The 21,118-nt window shown below is 38.9% G+C and overlaps 1 protein-coding gene across 2 annotated transcripts in view; it reads left to right on the top strand.

The window, feature by feature from the left end:
* Window positions 1–12,612, top strand: part of gsg1l (gsg1-like) — a 46,424-nt gene extending 33,812 nt beyond the window's left edge. For both annotated transcript variants that reach the window (XM_042393343.1, XM_042393342.1), the window contains 3 exons: window positions 46–198; window positions 5,654–5,765; window positions 11,273–12,612. In XM_042393343.1, the coding sequence (XP_042249277.1) occupies window positions 46–198; window positions 5,654–5,765; window positions 11,273–11,654 (647 nt within the window). In that variant the 3' untranslated portion in view covers window positions 11,655–12,612. The remainder of the gene's footprint in view (window positions 1–45; window positions 199–5,653; window positions 5,766–11,272) is intronic.
* Window positions 12,613–21,118: the final 8,506 nt, after the last annotated feature.

The raw sequence follows: 21,118 nt of genomic DNA, 5'->3' as shown, positions 1-21,118 counted from the left end.
GCTGCTGGTGTATGTTTGTGTATAACTAAGTTGTGTGTCCTGTAGGTGTGCTGTGGTTGTCGGTGGTGTCGGAGGTGCTTTACATCCTGCTGCTGGTGGTCGGCTTCAGTCTGATGTGTTTGGAGCTTTTTCACTCCAGCAACGTCATCGACGGACTCAAACTGAACGCCTTCGCCGCCGTCTTCACCGTTCTGTCCGGTAAGATGGACGCCAGATAACACACACACACACACAAATCCACACACGCAACGTTTGTACAGCAGAGTAATTACCATTTTAAATATGACTTTTCTTCTAGCAACACCAGTAGGTCAATATTTCTACTTGTCCAAACTTTCAGTTATGCAGTTATGCAACTTAATGATCACATTCCTATATTGGCCTGAGCTGTATTTTGAGCTTAATGGAATACTTGGACATTTTCGGATATTTCCTTGTTTGCCAAGAGTGAGATGAGATCAATATCAATCTCATGTCTGTCCATTAAAAACAGAACTAGAGCCAGAGCCCAATAGTTTAGCAAATACCTGCCCGTAAAACCACGTTTCCTTTCATTTTTACAACGTGTTTTTGCACGAATGAAACAAACCAGATACATCTTGTTAATAAGCTTTCGAGGCTGGCTGTTTTCCCTTGTTTCCAGTCTTATCACCTCCTGGTAGTGACATATGTAATGCACAGACTTGAGGAAGACTCGTCAATGTTATTCCTGTTAGGCCTGTTAATATACTAACAGACGTTTAGATCATAACTGTCTGTACCAGATTTCATGGCAAATACATCTAATCTAATTGTCAAGATATTTTACTTTGGACCAAAGTGTTGCATCGACAGATCAGTGCAACTAACACACTCAACGTTACTTGTGAAACGGTTAGCATGGATAGTCTGCTACCACGCTAAGCCAAGTCTGACAACGCAGAACTGTGACAAGACGTCATACAGAGGAAAATAACATTCTGATTTAGGTAAAAACATGTTTTTTTTCATCTGGCATCACCTGCAGGACAGATTATTTAGATTGACAATAATAACTTGACAGTTTCTCACATTTTTAGCTATGATTGTGAGTATAGTCAGACAGATAGATAACACTGGGCTAATTTGAAGATTTGAGATGTAGCTACTTGATGCGTCTATTCTTTTTTTACTTTATTTTATTTGATTCATTTGTGTGTGTCCTGTCCTGTCAGTAACACTTTACATATAATCCCCCGATTGTATTTAGCATTTATAAGCAGTATATAAACATTAGGGCTGCAACTGATTATTATTTTCATCATCTATTATTCTGTTGAGCATTTTCTCAATTAATCGATTAGTTGTTTGGTTCATAAAATGCCATAAAATGATGGAAAATATCGATCACTGTTTCTCAAAGCCTGAGGTGACATCTTCAAATGTCTTGTTTTGTCCACAACCCAAAGATATTCAGTTTATTCACAGCAGAAAACCAGAAAATATCCACATTTAAGAAGCTGGAATCAGAGAATTTGGACATTTTTTCTTAAAAAATGACAACCGATTAATTGATTATCAAAATAGGGTGGTGATTAATTTAATAGTTGGCAACTAACTGATTAATCGACCAATTGTTGCGGCTCTAAACAAGGTCTCCTCCTGGATGCTGGTATATAAACTGATAATGAATGCCAACATAGTAAAACACAGTTGGAATAATATAAAATATGTCTTCATAGGAGACATTATACTCGCTGACAAAACTTAAAAATGTCTTTTTATCTGCTTATAACTGAATTATAATGTGTTATAAATAAGGGAGGTTAAAGTAAAGTTTCACCAAGGGTTAACAAGGGTTAATAATAACAATAATAACAATAATAACGATTTGAAGCATTAACTCTGCAGCAGGATCCGCTCTACAACAACGCTGACAGACATCATATTCCTCTAACACACTTTCACAGTGAGAAACGTTCTGAGAATTACGAGGGAAGCGGAGAGCGAGACTGATGCAGATTTGCGAGAGGTCGTCCGGGGTCGGAGGTTATCCTCTGGCAGCCGCCGCTCTGTTAGGCGCCAGGGATTTTTCTCCCAACTCATGTTAAACCTCTTACACAAGAAGTTGGCTCTGCGTCCACCACGCTTGCACACTGCTCGCTGCCTCCTCAAGCTTCTCTGAGGAGACCAGACATTCTTTCTACAGCACATTTTATATTCTTTTAAAGGCTTTTTTTTTACCACAAACCTCCTTTTTTTTTTTTTTTTTACCCATCACGCCACGAGTGATAGATGTGATCTGAATTACATTTCTGATTGACATGAGAAGCTGATGGATATCCTTCAGCCGATCGACGTTTTGAAAATCGATATCAGTCCAGCCTTTATTAGTGAGACGAGATCCTAGAAGACAATAGACAGTTTCTAACTGTTTATGTGTGTTTCTGCTTGTTCTGTTACTTCCTTACAATATTAAACACTGATCCACTGATAACAACCACCAAAAATTTGTTTTTGGTGTTCACTAGCAGTCAGCATTAACCTCACTAACAATGCCGAAGCCCTGACATCACTTCCTGTCTATCCTCTGTTTCACTAGTAGGCTCTTTTATACAGAAACGCCACATTATAGCCATAAAGGATCCGTTATTAAGTCGCCTTTGCTTTTTTACACTGAACCAAACAATGTTAAGCATATCAGCGTATCAGAGGCGTGACATGTAACATCAGCTCGCTGATCCGGCTCTGTGATGACCTCCATAACCTGCTTATTGGCGGAGCAACTCTGCCGCTTGACTCCATGTCCGTACCTTTTATACAGAACAGCGAGGCGGGATAAAGGCATAGCTTTCCCGCCTTGAACAAGCTTGTGTTTCTTTCATCTTTCTTTCTGAAAAAATAAAGCGTTTTCCTGGAGTTTACTTTCCATATTCTAAGATGAGTCAGCTCCTCTACAGCAGCTGCTATCAGAAATCTAAACCTTTGTTATTTTAACAAAGTTAAACAACAGAAAAAGCAGCGCGGGTACTTACAGTTCGTCACTGTAACTAAGTTTCATCCACACAGCATTTTCATTGACTTTTTTATGATGTTTGTTTGTATAAGTGTTCCGAGTCGGATTCAACATCATTCCTCCTGTTCATACTGACCATTAGAAGATCCCTTGATAATACACTTCCAATGGAGGTGATGGGAGACAAAATCCACAGTCCTCCTTCTGTGCAAAAATGTATTTAAAAGTTTATCTGACGCTAATATGACACCGTCCGAGGAAACACAAAGAGGGAATCTGATGCTAAAAAGACTGTAAATGTGTCAGATATCTACTTGATATGACTAACTCAGACTGCTGAAGCTGAATATAAGCTTCACACAGACTTTTAAATGCATTTTTGCTCAAAACAAGGACTGTGGATTTTTTCCCCCAGCCGGTATGAAGAGGAAGCAAGAAAAACATGTTTCACTGATTTGGGCTCCTGAATGTTGTTTTAAGACACTTGAAAATCTGTAAACCTGTCCTTTAATATCATTACCATAAAATTTACTTATAATGCCAAAAGTGATTATATCAAACTGTGTGATGGTTTAGACTCCCAGCAGGTAACCTCAGAACCATACAGTAAAGCAGATCAATGACGTGCTGCACCTACTGGCATGTGGATATGTGCACCTGCACACACACACACACACACACATTTCCTAGAAATCTGTGTCGTCATGGACTCAAGGTCGAGGAGAAGTGATGCTCTCTTTATGGTGAACTGTAAATCTGCAGCAGCCAAGTTTTATTTACTGATGCTGCACACACACACACACACACACACACACACACACACACACAAACACAAAGAAACACGTGGCTCTAACCCATCACACACTTCCACGTGACACACACACACACACACACAAAGAGAAAACAAACAGCCGTGTCTGCTGCTGGCCGTGTGGTTATGATGTATAACCTCTGCATTAATGTCACTGACTCATTTGCATTGTGGCTGTTTGATTTACTGTATATTTGTGAGTGATTATATCCCTATCTGTAATTGATTGGATGTCTCATAACTGGCACTTTAAATCAATTGATACTGTATAATGACTGATGATGATGATGATGTGTTCTGATTAAATCACTGATAAGCTGTAATGCAGATGTGAAGTGATTTACAACAGTTGTGTTAATGATAATTACCATGGCAGATTATCTGGTGCTGAGGGTTAGTGTTGTTATGTAATAAGTATAAAGTATACTGAGAGCTTTACTGTTACTGTTGTTAAATCTGTTACGTTTGCTCCGACGGTGACGCTTCAGGAACACGATCCTCCGGGGAACAGCTGCGTGATCTGCAAGTTTCATGGCAATCAGAACAATTAGATTTTGATATTTCTTGTGTAAAAGGAGAAATTTTAGCCTGATGGTTTTGCTAAAAGAAAGGCCAGAGTGCAGACTCATAGAGAGGGATAGTCAATATAACTTTATTTGTATTTAAATATCACACACATCTCAATAGTTTTTAACCAGCTGAGGGTCTAATAATGAGACAAGACTCAGATAAGTTGAGTTACATCACATACTTAGCAACATCCTTACAAGCATTCATGTATAGAAATACATTTAAAGAGGACATATTCTGCTTATTTTGATTTTTCTGTCATTTATATATTGTTATGATGTCAAATGTTAAACATAGTCAAAGGTCCAAAACTGGAGGTGAACGTATGTAAAAATGCTTCCTGTAAGTGAAAAGCCAGAGCTTCAACCTGCTCTGAAGGCTTCGTTTGATGGCCACAAACAGCCATCACATCTGTATCTTTTGTTGCTAAGGTGGTTGCTAAGGTGTTTCCATGTGTTCACTCTCATATTTCGGACCTGATTCAGCTCCACTACGGATGGATTTGAGAAGTTGACATTTGGAGTAAAGAAGTGAAATCCTGCCACTATAGTTGCTGGAGGAAGCTTCCTGAAGCCGACCAATCAGAACAAAGTGGGCTCATCAGGAGGCGGGGCCTTAAAGGGACAGGATGCTAAAACGGCCTGTTTCAGACAGAGGCTGAACTGAGGGGCTGCATAAAGGACCAGTAGAAGATAAAAAAGGAGTTTTTAACTGGAAATCATGCAAAGATATTCCAGTAGAGCCCCAGAATATAAATATAGAGACTGGAGATGTGCAGAATATGTTGTCTTTAAGGTTTGTTTAGGCACAAAAATCAATTGGTTCGGTTTAGAGAAACATCATCATCATCATCACACACACACAAACGCACACACACAATGACACCAATAAAACAGGTAAGAAAAACCAGTAACATTGCAGAGTATTTCACATTAACAGCCATGCTAACAGCTCTGTGGGGCTGTACGTTTACACAGTGGTGCTTTGAGCTACATGCTAATGCAAATATGGTCGATAACATGCAGATTTAGCTGCTTAACATTTTCAACGATTAAATTTAGCATTTTAGCATGCTAACATTAGATAATTAGCATTAAACACAAAGTACAGTCCACAACCTATTCAGTTTACTGTCATACAGGAAACCAAAAAATATTCACATATGAGAAGCTGGAACCAGAGAATATAAGTATTTTTTCTTAAAAACACCACTTGTTGTTTGTAATGACGCTGTGTTGTGTGTGTGTGTGTGTGTGTGTGTGTGTGTGTGTGTGTGTGTGTGTGTGTGTGTGTCGCAGGTCTTCTGGGGATGGTGGCCCACATGATGTACACTCAAGTGTTCCAGATCACGGTCAGTCTGGGTCCTGAAGACTGGAGGCCTCACAGCTGGGACTACGGCTGGTCCTTCTGGTCAGTCAACACACACACAAACACACACACACACACACACACACATATATCCACAAATATGCCTCTAATTTTCATCAAACATGTATGTTAAAACACTTATTTTTAAATGACAAACTGCATCATTATGACGAATGGTGTCTGACACATGAATGACATGCGGACAAGCAGACAGTTGAACAAACAGACGGACTGAGACCGATACACAAACCACAAACCTTCTCTTCAGGCTGAAGCTGGAGGCGTTCAGGTATGCAGGGAGCTTCGGGGCTCTTGTTTCCGGGATAATTAGCCAGACACGACTCGCCTTGACCTTCCCTGCTGTCTGCTCGGAGGTAAAGCCGCTCTGCAGCTGTTGTCTCAGTTCACGCCGCTCATTTGTGGATCAGCGGAAGGGAACGGCAAGGACGTGAAGAGAGCAGCGTCCAAACAGACGTTTCTGTGCATGTGTGAACCTAATTTATAATTCATACAAACACACACTGCACTCCCGCCTGACGCCTGTAACAGGGATTAGAAAACCTCTAAAAAAATAACAATAACGGAGAAAACAATCTCATCACACGGTCCATGTAGTAGCTGTTCTGGAGCTTTTGATCATATCACATGACCTTCATCAGCAGATGGAGTTTGCCCTGCTGTCATGGAAGATGATAGATGTCAAGATTTCCATATTTTTCTGGGAACTTTAAGGATTTCTCTAAGGTCTAGAAGGAACTGTGAACTACAATAATAATATTGTTTATTTACTTATTAAATCCAGCATCACAAAGTGATTTATAAAAAGTACAAAACAAGAAAACTGAAAGATCATCTTAATATTAGATCTTAAATAAGATCATAAGAAAACTAAAATAAAACATGACAAAGGAAAAAGTGAAATAACAACACCTGGTCCTGCTAATAGGAGATTTTGTTAGACATTCAAGTGAAAGCCTCTCATTTTCTACCACGAGGGAGTCGTTCAGGATCATTAAAGTGAAATAAACTCAGCAGGAATGATTAACCTCTGTTGGAGCCAAAGGCCAAAAAGCTCCTTCAGGATGAATAACAAGTGTGAGCGTGCTCTATTCTGAGGATGATGGTGGTGGTGGTGGTTGTTGCACTCTTACAGTTCAAATCTCTCCTGAAACCAATAACCTCAGCTTCAATTGCCTGACACGTAAAAACACGGTCACTGAAAATATTTCTTAAAATATTCATCACACACAGCTGGGATTTCTTTCCTCACATAGTTAATCCGTGATTAATTTGCTGCCTTGATATATTTTCCATATAATGTAATCCATGTATGGCCTTTAGAAGAGGAGCTGCCAGTATATATGATTCAAAGAACAAACTTTTCATTGTCAGTTGTCATTTCTAGGCAAAAAAAAGTTTTAAAAAAAAGTTACTTAAATGTTTCCATTGTGTCTGGATGGACCTAGCTAAGCCCCGCCTCCCCTAGTTACTGTTGCTATAGAGTTATGAAGTGGGAGGAGCTATTTCGATAGCCAGTGGTTCCAAAAATAAAAATCCTGTTCATTTTTCCCATAAATAACGTTACGTTACGCACAGTTTGAGCTCTTCCAACCTTGTTAGAAAATCTCCAGTTATTTAGTAAAAAGTCAAAGATACAAGACAGTGGACATAAAAATTTAGGGGTAGAAGTTAACTCCAATTCCCAGTGTGCATTTCAGCAAAGAACAGCCAATAATCAAGCTTAAAATTCAGTCACTTGCACAGCTAACGGCGTGTCGAAGCAAAATATACTAAAGTGTTTAAAGAATAATTTCAGTTGTAATTTCTGGGTCTCTTTTGAGTGAATTCAGCAACTATGGCGACATGTTTTGTTTACAACTTCAGCGACGAAGCATTTTGAATTCATTACGCTCTGATTCGTGCCCATGGCTTCTTCTCCATAGCAACAGCTGCAGAGGCTCATGGGTATTGTAGTATTCTTAGTCATTCGCCAAAATCACGGACGAAACGTGATTTCAAAGAAACAAAGTTGAAATAATTGAAACTGGAAGTCAGAATGTAAACCTACAGAATTGTTATATTATCCAGAAGAGTCCTGAGTTTCTATGTTCAGTCACATTGAGGATATTGTTTAAAGAAATATTTGAAATGTGAATACAGAATGAGGAAAAAGCCCCCAGGAAGAGCGCCGGGCTGTGAAGCCAACTTGACATAGTGGCCAAACTGTGTAATTACAATTTACCCAAAAAGCATTTTTCCCGCTCACAATCATTGAAAAAGGAGCGGCTGTAACACAATGAATAAATCTTCATGAGCAAAGTGACTCCTTTTATTATCAAAATTTAATCCATTTGGTCCAATAATGTTTGGAAAGTCTAAAAGAGCCACATGAGCAACCTTCATAGGAATGAACGGGCACCATCTTTGAACACTTTGAACAATCCAATAAAGATCAGGACAGAGCTGCTAACGTTACACTAATGCAGTAGCATCTTGGCTCAGACACAGTACATGTTCCAGTCCTGGATTGGGCTTCTTTCCAAAGTAATCCCACAACATTTAGTTAGCTAATGATATGCTAAATCTTGGCTTTGGCAGTAATGCTATAGTACTCTTGTAGGTAGTAAGCTAGTTAGCCAGCCATGCTAACGTCAGCAGCTTGCAAAATAGCAGATAAAGACTGAAAACATAATGATAACACTAACATGCTGTGTAAGTTTTCTGATATTCTGTCTTTTCATGCAAAACAGATAAAAAATGTTAATAGTGCAGAAAAGACAGTTTGAGACAACCACTGACAAATGAGTCAGTTTAATAATGAAAAGGTTATCAATCAAACTGCATCATATTCATTATATGTGAAAATAAAGTATTTGGTGAAAGTGTCACTGACTGATATTTGTCTGTTTAATATATGTTAGTGATTTGTTTTGTGTTGGTTTCTGAACTTCCTCTGTAAAACAAAAACTGTTAAATTATGAACAGAAAAAAGAAATGTAACTGATTGCTGCGACTGACATTAATCCAAACAATGTCAAACTGTTCCATTCTGATTCCTGGTTTTTGAGATATAGAGTGATGGATTGCATCGGTCATTTTGCTCAGTTTTTTTCTATCTCTCTTCATTGTTTTCTTGCTCAGCATATTTAAAAGCATCTTCTTGGTGTACAGTGTTTGGCTCTGCATAGAGGGACTGTTAGCTTCATTATTAACAACCTGATATCAGATCAATCCCCCCCAGAGCTCGGCCACTCCCTCAATTAGCGGCACATCAGTTATTTGGCCACTAACATTAACTGGAGCCTTGAGCTCATCAGAGTATTCACTGAATCACTGCAGATGTTTCTCTGAGTGGTTTTAATCCCCAAGGAAACTTCTCCATCTGGCTAATCACACCTCCATCTTGATAACCGCCCCGTGTTTCTGCCCCACTAAGCAGCACGTTACTATCATGGCCATGAAAATCTGTCCCAAGATCGATCACCCCCTGACCTTTCAACCATCAGGCCGAAACATCCCCTTCATTAACACTTTGATAGCCCGATAATCAGAGTTGCCATTTTGTTTCATTTCACGTTAGCCATTTTCTGGTTGGGAGGGGAGTTAAACCAATCAGTAGGGATGTGTTTGTATTGCCACTGTCATATCTAGTGGACCTGGTAACTGTAGGAGTAGTTAACTTGTTTTTCACAACAATTGAAGGAATATACTGATAAAAAAAGTTGATTCTGTACATAGACTTTACCTAAATCCTGCCAACAAAGATCTGATTGGTTGACTGTTTGTCCATCCAGGGGGGAAAAGCTGTCAATGACAGAAAAAGGGAAGAATGGAAATTTACATTTTCTAAATAAAAAGTACCACTAAGACTGATGGAATGTCACTAGTTTTGTAGGTATTATGATGGCACCAGAGGTAAAGATAAGAGTCCACCAAAGTTATTACAATGGACTATTTTCATGACAGACATTTTGACTTGTACAAACAGAAAAAGTGCAGGTGTAAATAATAATAATAGTAACATTAATGATGCCTCCATTCCATGAATTGTCCTAGTAAGCCATGTCAGTGAGTGAGGATGCATAATACCAGAGCATAGCAACTGGCTCACCTAAATGGGATGCATCCATCATTAATGTCATTAAATCCAACTATGCTCCATCCATCCATCCATCCATCCAACGCCAACATGGCAACATACTCCCAATAACAATGCTAACATGCTAATGCTAAGCAAGTATAGTGTTCACCATCTTCATTTAGCGTGCGTGAACATTAGCAAAGCAGAGGCTGAATATGAAATATCGATAGTTTTGCAGGTATTTAGTCATGAACCAGAGTATTTGACAAATCAAAATGACCTCATGAAGATTATTATAATTCATCCTGAGGGGAGCATTAATGTATGTACCAAATTTCAGAGCAATCCATTTAGTTATCGAGACATTTTACTTAAAGCCACAAATGTGAACATCATGGTGGCACTAGAGGAAAAGTTGAGGGTCCTACTACTAAAGTCAGTAGGATACATCTGCTGGGGAACATGTATGTCTGCACAAAATTTCATCACCATCCATCAAACAGTTGTTGAAATATCCCTCGATATGTGGCTAATATATGAGTAGAGAAATTAATTTCTTTTCAACAACATATCTGTGCAGTGGTGGAAGAAATACTCAAATCCTCTACTTAAGTAAAAGTATTAATACCACAATTTAAAAATACTCCATCACAAATAAAAGTCCTGCTTTTAAAATCCTACTTAAGTAAAAGTACATAAGTATTACAAGCTAAATTTACTTACAGTAAAAGTACTCATTTTGCAGAAAACCGGGCAGTGTCTAACATATTAAATACATTTAACAAAGTTAAGACTGATGAGTCAATTCATCAGCAGCATTTTATAGTTGTTGCTCCTCGAGGTGGAGCTAGTTTGGGCTGCTTTGTGAGGGCCACTAGATGAATCTGGGAGGTTTTAAGATGACAGATTATAAATTTGGATTAATTATTCAGAATCTATGCATATATTATTTACACATTATTTATTATTACTTGCACATTGCATATACTGTTTCCACTATGAACATTTGCACATTCCTGGTCAATATTTTGTACATTTCATTCCATTCTTTTCCATTTAAACAGCTCTTTTTTAGAGTATATTTTACATATTTTATTGTACATTTCTTTTTTATATCATACTTTTATGCACCACAACACCAAGGCAAATTCCTTGTATGCACAAATCTACTTGGCAATGGAAATCACAGAATTACAAACAGCTCATCTGAAACATGACAAAGAGACAAATACACACTGATTGTAAGTTTGGGAACCGCTGGTTTAATCTTTAATAATACAGTGTAATTTATAAGCTTATTATTATGTTACTTTATGTAAAATTTTAATCTGAAACTAAATCTGTCAAATAAATGAAGTGGAGTAAAAAGTACAATATATCCCTCTGAAATGTATTGGAGTAGTAGCATCAAATGAAAATAAAGTACCATAAAATTGTACTTAATTAAATTCTGTCTGTCTCCAACCAGCATGGCGTGGGGTTCCTTCACCTGTTGCATGGCCGCCTCCGTCACCACCCTCAACTCCTACACCAAGACGGTGATCGAGTTCCGCCACAAGCGGAAGCTGTTCGAGCAGGGTCTGCGCGAGGAGCAGAACTACCTGGACCAGGAAGCTTTCCACTACTTCCGGGACCGCTCCCTGCAGTCCATCTCCAGCACCGTGGAGGTCTACCCCGGCCACGGCGGCATGAGTGGAACCAGAGCTGGGCTTGTTGTTGGGGGGCCAGGTCCCGGTCCTGGACCGGGTCCAGGTCCGGGTCCCGGTGCAGGACGAGGCCAAATGAGAGCCACGTCAGCATCCATAGACCTTGGAGAGAACACAGACTCGCTGGGGGAGGAGCAGTGTTGAGAAGGGTTATGAGGGATAAGATAATGAGGCGGACTGCTCCTTTAAGTCTGGACCTGGCAACAGGTTTTGCCGTCAAACACGAAAGCACAGCAGCCCTTATTTTCTGTTAGAAGATTATTAACAGAACTGAGACTTGAGGACGACATGTAGAGGAAGCATCAGTGAAATGAATAAAAGTAGACTGATATGTTCTCTATATATACGAAATGAAAATCTATACAAAGTGTGAAAAAAGATGTTTGACTTTGAGATCTGTGAGTTAAGATTCTTTGAGGATGGAAAGCCGGAGTTCTCCGGCATATTTCAAGGTGCTATGTGTAGTATTTTAATATCACTAAAGGCGTTTTCACATCTGCGCTTTGTAGTTCGGTTGAATTGGTTCGTTTTCCCCCTCGGTGCGATTCATTTAGGCAGATCTGAACACAGTAATCGCACACGGGACCAAACCAACCGCACAGAGACCCTTTGGGAGGTGGTCTCGGTCTGGTCCCAGATGAATTCTGAAGTGGTTCGTTTCTGGTGGGAACATGATCCGACCCAACTACTAGGTGTACTCTGCGAGTTTGAACGTATTCAGCTGGCTTGCTTGATGCGATTGCTTGTTTTGGTTTGCTTGGACTTTTCTCTGCGTGAAAGGAAAGAGGAAAACGCACCAAGTTCACCAACTCATCCACTGATTCAGACCAGAGCATACAAACTTTAGGTTTAAAAATGCCCTAAATCAAGTCTGAAACATTAAATACTGTTACATTTGCTGAAGAGCAGCCACTGTGTCCAGAAGTGAGAATTACAGTATATGCTAAAAAGTAGCGTAAGAGTAGCACAAGTAGAAGACACTAATAAAGTCAGTGATGTGACTCAGTTATGTCAATAACGCAGCAATATCTATCTAATGTTTGCTAACATTAGCCACCAGAAGCTACTGGTCATACCAGACCAAGTCAAGCTGCAGGGTTACCCTAACCCTAACCCTAACCCTTAACCCTAACCTCTAACCCTACTCCTAACCCTTAACCCTAATCCTAACCCCTAACCCTAACCCTAACCTTTAACCCTAACCCTAACCTCTAACCCTACTCCTAACCCTTAACCCTAATCCTAACCCCTAACCCTAACCCTAATCCTAACCCTTAACCCTAACCCTTAACCCTAACCCTAACCCCTAAACCTACCCTAACCTCTAAACCTACCCTAACCCCTAATCCTAACCCTTAACCCTAAACCCTAACCTAATCCTAACCCTTAACCCTAATCCTAACCCTAACCCCTAATCCTAACCCCTAACCCTAATCCTAACCTTTAACCCTAATCCTAACCCCTAACCCTAATCCTAACCCTTAACCCTAAACCTAACCCCAGCAGCAAAATGCCTGAGTGTGTTTTAATGCTTTAAATTCAGCTTTTCATTTGTGAGAGAAAGAATGTGTTACTTGTTCTGTCAAAAGTTCCACAGACTTGCTTTAATAATTACTACTATAATGAAATTTGTTGGCAAATCTTCTGAAAGCATGTAGCCTAATCTACAACATGTTCTGCATTTCTTATCGCAGAGGTTTAACCGTGAAAAGCACATCACCTCTGGGTTTCTGAAGTAATGTTTCAAAGCTTTGTTTTGGGTTTACTGCTCGCTAACATTTAAAAGAGCCACAAAATCAAAATTTAAGGAAACAGCTAATAAGGTCAAGCTGAGGTGAGACAGTATTGTAAGCAGACATGCCCCAAAAATACGTCTTTTTGAGCCTTAATTAATATATCACTAAATAAAACCAACTTTTTTCTATTGATTTATGGAGGGGTTTTTTGTAATTATCATCAGAGGCAATAATGTCCTCGGAAGGCGTAATCACATTGGAACATACAATGTGTTTTAAGTCTGTTTGACTGAGATTCAACTCCGAGAAGGATTTTTGACTCAAACGTATCTAACGCAGTGCCTCCACTTCATCTTTTTGGCTTTGTCCTGCTGAATGTCCATGCTTATTACAGAACATATCTTGTAATTTCTTGGTGGTTAGAATCCTGTCCAAAACAAAACGATGAGTTAAATTACCAAGGAGCACAGAGAATATTTCTTTCCCCACCTCCGCCTGTGATTTTAATCCCATCTGTTTAAGGCTTTAGGCACATAGACTAAGGTACATAAAACATGAAAGAACACATACATCAAGTGAAAACATAAAACCTAGAGTATGTTTAGCCATCACATGGATCCATATTGGCTGTAATTGTCCCTCATTCTTCCTCTGGTTAGACTGACAGATTTCATGGTGGGGAGGAGGAGGCAACAAGGAAGGAGGATGATCTGCTAATCCTGAGAACCACAAAATACTACACATAGCATTTTTAAACGGGTCGTGTCCCGTCCATGTCCTGTTTATGACACTGAATGTGAAAATTAGTGGTAAGAGCTGTATTAAAATGACTTGTCTGTTCGTCTTTCAGTTGTATCGATCCTCTCCAGAGTGGTGAAACTGGTTTCTTCTGTTCTCTGCAGCTTTGTGATGGTTTATATACTTACAGCCAGCTTTGGAACATGTTTGGAACAACAGTGAAAGCCTACTGTCATTTTTATTCTTCTCATCAATAATGCTAACAAGCCTTAGTGGTAGTAGATAGCTAATTAGCATTGTGTCACTTCCATCCATGAAAATATAATGTTGAATATACAGTGTCACACCATTCAAAGACAGAAAATCATTATGGGACTATTTCTATCACACTGTCATTACATCGGGCCTCATGTAAGAGCCATACGAACAGATTCATACTTGAGTGGCAGGTACAAATGATTTAAGGAAACTTATTGCCTCCACCAACTTTCTTGTATTTAGAAATTTTTTCACTTGTTTGACCTTAAAGTAAACATCATGCTTTTTGTGGTTTTCTGTCATTTATATACTTATGATTACATACTTATGATCTTAAATATAATCAAAGTTTCAAAACTTGAGGTGAATGAATGTAAAAATGCTCCCTGCAAGTCAAATGTCAGGGCTTCAACCTGCTCTGAACACTTTGTTTGCCAAGTTACCTCTACTTCCTCCTCGTGATGACATCAGATCGTTCGCACATGCCCAAAAACAGCCGTCCGTTCCATAGTCTTTGTTGCTAAGGTGGTTGCTAAGGTGTTTCCATGTGTTTGTCCACTCATATTTCAGATCTGATTCAGCTCAAAGTAAAGAAGGAGAAAAAGAAGTGAAATCCTGCTATTATAGTTTGTTTACGTAGCCTCCAGAGCCGGAGGAAGCTTCCTGAAGCTGACCAATGAGAACAGAGTGGGCTCATCAGGAGGCGGGGCCTTAAAGAGACAGGAGTTAAAACGGCCTGTTTCAGACAGAGGCTGAACTGAGGGGCTGCATAAAGGACCAGTAGAAGATAAATAAGGAGTTTTTTAACTGGAAATCATGCAAAGATATTCCAGTAGAGCCCCAGAATATAAATATAGAGCTGGAAATGTGCCCATTGTTGCTGTATGACTCCTTTAAGAATTATGATGCCTATCAGTCCCAGCAGAATGACGTCCCGTCCACTTTTTAAGGCGCACACACGGACCAGTAGGTCAATCAACATATCAATAACCATGTTCCTTATTAGCGAAATTAGCCATCATTATTAGTTTTAAGCCTCCCTTTTCAATCCAAGCGACATGTGTGCATCAAACATTTGCTTTTTCCCATCCTTCTTCATGACTTTAGCAAACAATTTACATTCCAAATGTTCACTCTTGATCTCTATAAAGTCAAACAGGTCGGTGTCAAGGTTTGAAAGTAAGAGTAAATGTTGGTTTTTGTACTTTGTCAGCCCTGTTATTTATTGATTATGAGGCTGTTAAAGCCCGCTGTTGCTATCAGTTTCATCACACACTTCACAGTTTTCACTCATCAATTGTGTTTCTGTTCCAAAATGAGTTTTCATAGCTGAAAACACCTTCTGAATTCTAATAAAAATGTATTTTCTAATAATTTTTTTTCTAGGTGAGCCTAAAGTCTGTGTATCCCATCATAAATCTCAAATGAGATTATTCACATCAAATATTTCTTTCAGTTTGTAATAGTTCTATATATAATATTCTGAAATAGAAACAGACGTCTGAAGCTATTAAGAGACTTTAAGAGGAACATAAATACAGTAGAAGTGGGGCTGAAAGGGTTTTTTAATCTGAATGAATTTGGAGTTTGAATATATCTTATATATAATATAACAATAACAACATTTACAGCTCAGTAGCTGTTCTCACACCCCAACAGCTGCATCAGGGTCTTAATGCAGGTCACTGAACATCCTCTGTAGTTGCATGTATTCTCAAATTTATCTCCATGACTTCACATCAACTTGACTGCATCCCATGTTAGTTATGGACCGCTTTGTTTTAGCAAGATGTCTTCTCTGTAACGTCTCTACAATGACACCATGTTGACAGCTGTATTTCTTGGTTTTTGAGGTCAGCTAATACTGAATTTGAAGTTCTTCTTTTTACTCTTCGGTACTCATGACATTCATCAAGTTAAAACAAACAAAACGAGTCTGCTGAATCTGATTTGTAACACTTGTACTGTACAAGCAAACCTTGCAGAGAAAGTAAGAGGAGTTTAGGATAAGAAAGTGAAAATGTTCTTGCATGAGGCCCATCATTTTTAATTATTTGTTCTCTATTAGGAAGCACAGGAGAAACAATCATTTCACATACAGTAGTTTGACAGTTGTTAAAGGGCTTCTGGCAAATATTGACAGCATGCAGCTGTAAAATAAATTACTAGAGCACAAAGCAAATGGTAAAGGCTTTCACTCTTGAACTAAATTTCATAATCCATAAAACATACTTAATGGAAAGTGTCAACATTCTGACTTTTCTGTTTGTCGGGACAGTCACCGTGAATGTATAAACATCTCTGAACAACCACGAATGGAGCTCTGGGATAGAAAAAATATTCACTGAAAGGCCACAATGGCGTGAAAACAATATGACAGACAGCCCCATCACCCAAAGGTCACAGGGTCAATCCTCTCAGAGAGGTAATACGCTCCATCGTCACAGTGTCCTTGGGGAAGTCGCTGAACCTCCAGGCTGCTGCAGGGTACCGTTCACCTTTGACCTCTGTGAAAATGAACTGCATAAATGTACTGTATGCGAGTCTCACGGGGACACACCGGGGAAATAAATCCTAATGGCACCTCAATATTTCAAAAGGAAAAAGGTGAAATGGAGTAGCAGTGTTAGCAGATGACTCCCATAGATCACCGCTGAAAGGATCCTGTGGCGTTGATTCCTTTACACTATGAGGTGAATTTTGAAAAGATAATCTATGGATATGTGTCTGATTGGTCCCAAATGCATATTGTAGTGAATCACTGGCTTTGATTTGATTTGGTTGTACTCAAGTTAAAAGATTTCAACATATAAACTGGGAAACCTGATTTCAAACATCTGAGTGATGATCCACGTCTCCGAATAGTTGATTTTTAAGGTCAGTAGCCTGGTTTCTATCCAAATGTGGCACAAATTTTAACTGAATTTCTTTCTCTGTGATGTCTAAATGTCTTTTGAACATAAACCTGCTTTAAATGATTTTTGTCCACTTGGTAACATCTTGTGAACACAACGCTGACATATCATCAGCTTTTAAGTTGATATGTTGAACTTGTTAGCAAACAGTTGCTTATTTCCTCATCCAGCAGTTACGGAGCAACATTATCATTAATTTGGAGTCGTGTTTCTGTCCACCTGGTGAATGTAAGTCCAATATTCACTCTCTTTTAGCTCTGTTTTTTGTCTCCACCAACTCCTGAGAGAAATATCTGGCTCTTTAGCTGATAAATGCTCCACTACGTTCACCAGCTAGTCTACAGCTAACTGTGTCTGTTTGCCGTTCGGTGCTGAGCAGGTAGTGTACAGCGGCTTTTTACAGCTTTTTTTCTGAAAACAGCTGCCCGCTGCGGCTGAAAACGACACTATGAGAGTGCTGAGAGTGAACCAAAACAGTAAAGTTGCAGCCGGGCAGATAAACAATGAGCTGAAACTCACTATAAAGCTCCGTAAAGCCGAGAGGAGCTGCAGAGTAGATGATTCTCTGTAGGTTCATCACTACGAGCCACGACCAACACATTACATACTCACAGATCAGACATTATTATTATGAAAAATATGGATGATAATCACTTTAAAATCACCAAACCAGTGTTTAGTAGGCTGAGGTTAGTGCACAAAATCCAACTGTGAAACCTGCCTTAGTAAATCACTACAGTAAAGCTGCAATGAGCTGAAAGACGCTAAAAAGCTCTTTGGAAGTGAGAGAACCTGCAGAGTCAGTGTGAGAAACTTCTCTCACATTACATGTTAGTCATTTGATTAATTGTTAATATAAAACAACTGATTAATTAATTGATTGACAGTTTAGTTGTGTTTCAAATGAGCAAACAAGATTTACAGCTGTCAAAAAAAAGTATATTTTTCATGACTTCATTGAGACTTACCCAGTCTTGCTCTTATGTTAAAGTTAATGTTACAGTATTTTATTTGATGCATTTACAAACACAAAGAAAAGCCCTCAGATATAATCTAGTCAACGCAGATGAGACGTCTGGGACTTTTGTCCCAGGATCAGGTATTGAAATTTGCCACAAATCAAACTCACAACATGAGCAGTAACCCAGCGGCTCCTGTGGGCATTAGAGTTTTAGTGTACCACCCTGCCTGAGGATGCTGTGTGTGTGTGTGTGTTATGTAAGGCGTGGTGGATTGTAAACAGCAGGGATTAAATTGTCTGGGAGTCGCAGCGGTAACGGGAGGTCTGCGGTAATCCAGACACAAGTTTTAAAGCCTCGTGCTGCCTGGCTGTAAACGGCTGGTTTGTGGCAGATCATGAGTTTTCTGTATGCTGTAACAGAGATTAAACATGCTGGTAACAAGTGAAAGAATCTATTCTGTTTGAATGTATTTATTTATATATATTTATCTATGTATTACACACCCTGCTTCCTGTCTTTTTTTCCTGACTGGATTCAATTCAATTACTACAACACATTAAACATTACGATACAGCTGCAAATCACTCTTTTCATATGCATGTCCTCCAGGTCATAAATAACTTGGGAAACAGGTTAAAAATCTTGTTTTTATCATCGAGTGGACAGAATATTGTTTCATCCAGATGGTTAAAGGAGTGTCTGTGGGACAACAGTAACTGTTTTTATAAAACCTTTTGGGTTTTTCGCACTTTGCTGGTTATTTATCTTTTAGTGAAACTGATGGTTACCCAAAGGTGTGTTAATCAGTGTTCAGCAAGTTACTTGGAAATTGTAATTCGTTACCCAGCCATCAGATACGTCAAAGGTGCCAGTAAACAACTTCAAAGCCTCCAGATGTTCCATCTTCTTCTTCTTTCATTGTGGTTTAACAAGCAGGTAGCCTACAGTTTGGAGGTTTTTAGTGACTATCAAACAGGTAGTTTAATGTTAGGCCCAGTGACTGCATGAATTACCGGTTCCCTCTGCATTGTTCCCTCATTCTCAACACCAGTCACTAAGAAGACACAACAACACTTATATCAACCCTCCATCAAACTACTTATAAGATGGCAAACAAGTCAACCCTCTTTTTAAGTGTAGCAAATAGGAAATATAATGTTTGATGATATTGGAACTGGATATAATTTAGATTTTGGCTGTTAAACACAAAGTTATCTTTGACGCCCCATCAGTGGTGACGCCATGTTATCCAGAGACGAAAGGCTATTAAAACATGTTAAACATAAATTAATTATACTACCCAATTACTATGAAAAAACTTATTTTGGTGTTAATAGATAGACTTCCTGTGTGAGGGGCTCCGGCCAAATGAATGCTTATGTAGGTCCTGCACCCCAGACACACCAATTTTTATTGGTTGCGTATAATACATCCATTGTATCCAGGTTCCAAGCAAAGTCATGAGATGCACACACAGGCGGATTTTCAGTTTTTCAGAGAGCTGATGTTCTGAATGTTATGAATGTCTGTCCTGTACAGCAAACAGCAGGACTTATATGCTACCATTACTTTATTGTTTTCATGCTAACATTACTTATTGTTTTCATGCTAACAATACTTCATTGTTTTCATGCTAACATTACTTTACTGTTATGCTAACATTAGCTTCTGTGCTGCTGGTTGATGATTTGGGACACATTCAGCTACTTTTTCACTATCTATAAAGCTAACTTTGCATAGTCTGCATTGATGTTATCACTGCTACTAGCTGCCATTTCATATGTTAGCTTTTTGTTTAAATATTGCTTTGTGTGGGTTTGATGGTGTCCACATTTTAATAATGTTGATAATAAACCTTCATAAAATTAAAAGTCACTGATTGGTGGTACCATATTGCTGCATTGACAGTACTGAATTGTCCATTTTTGCTGGTGACATGGTTATAGGAAACCTGTCAAATGGCTTTTTATACAATTACTGGCATTACTTGTTTGTTAACCCCTCCCCACCAAAAAAAGTATTTTATGGAATAACAAATTTTTCTCTTCTAGTCATTTGTGCACACAAATTATTAATCAAAGGGAACAAATAAAGTAATGTGAGGGCAGAAATTACAATAGCATGAATTATTAACAAATTACTTGTAGAGACCCCTGAAGATGTATCATTGTGTTTCCGTAGAGCTCCATTCTGACCCGCAGTTATGGATTCCTTTCCCTTCCCATCCTTTACAGACGTGTCAACAAGACTCCCTTTGATCCATAACATCTCCACAGACAGGCGTGATGAATGGACTCTCTGAGCTGTAATGGCTGGCAGAGATGCAGAGCGGGAAGATTAGCTGAGCAGTTAAAGCTTCTGTTTTGCTGCATCGCTGGATGTTGTAAATGGAGATTGACGATTTATAACAGAGACACCCAGAGGAACCCCGTCCTTCCACATTACAACATACAGACAGAGGGTGATACTAAAAGCCGCGGGTGAGGACACGTGAGGGCAAGATAATATAAATATAGTCACCTCTTGCTAAAGCTGGCAACCACAATATTATGTAATTTGTAATTTCAGATGTTTTACCTTAAAATTACTAGATAAGTTTCTCATAATTCAGAGAACCAGAAGTGTTTATTATGAGACACAGATGTCAATGTTATGAGATGCTATGAAGATAAAGCCATCATTATAAAACATGTAATAATTAGCTGAAAACTATTTATTTTATCATGGAGAATGCAATATTGTTCCACAGTCTGACACTCGTCAGCCCACCTGTTAACATTACCCAACATGTCAGAGTACTACTGCTCCAACAGCATTATTCCAAAAACAAAAGCCCACTGCTCTGATGGCCTGTTGCTGCTGGCCTTACTACTTTCCAGACTCCATTAACATATTGCTCAGTTTGACAGATAATGTATAAATCATAACATATGACTTGGCTGATATTTAACTTTAATAACAGTTAAATCTTCTGCTTTGTGAAACATGACGCCAAATTT

This window comes from Thunnus maccoyii, chromosome 18, assembly GCF_910596095.1.
Source record: "Thunnus maccoyii chromosome 18, fThuMac1.1, whole genome shotgun sequence".
Taxonomy (NCBI): domain Eukaryota; kingdom Metazoa; phylum Chordata; class Actinopteri; order Scombriformes; family Scombridae; genus Thunnus; species Thunnus maccoyii.
This window is presented reverse-complemented; position numbering and strand designations above follow the sequence as displayed.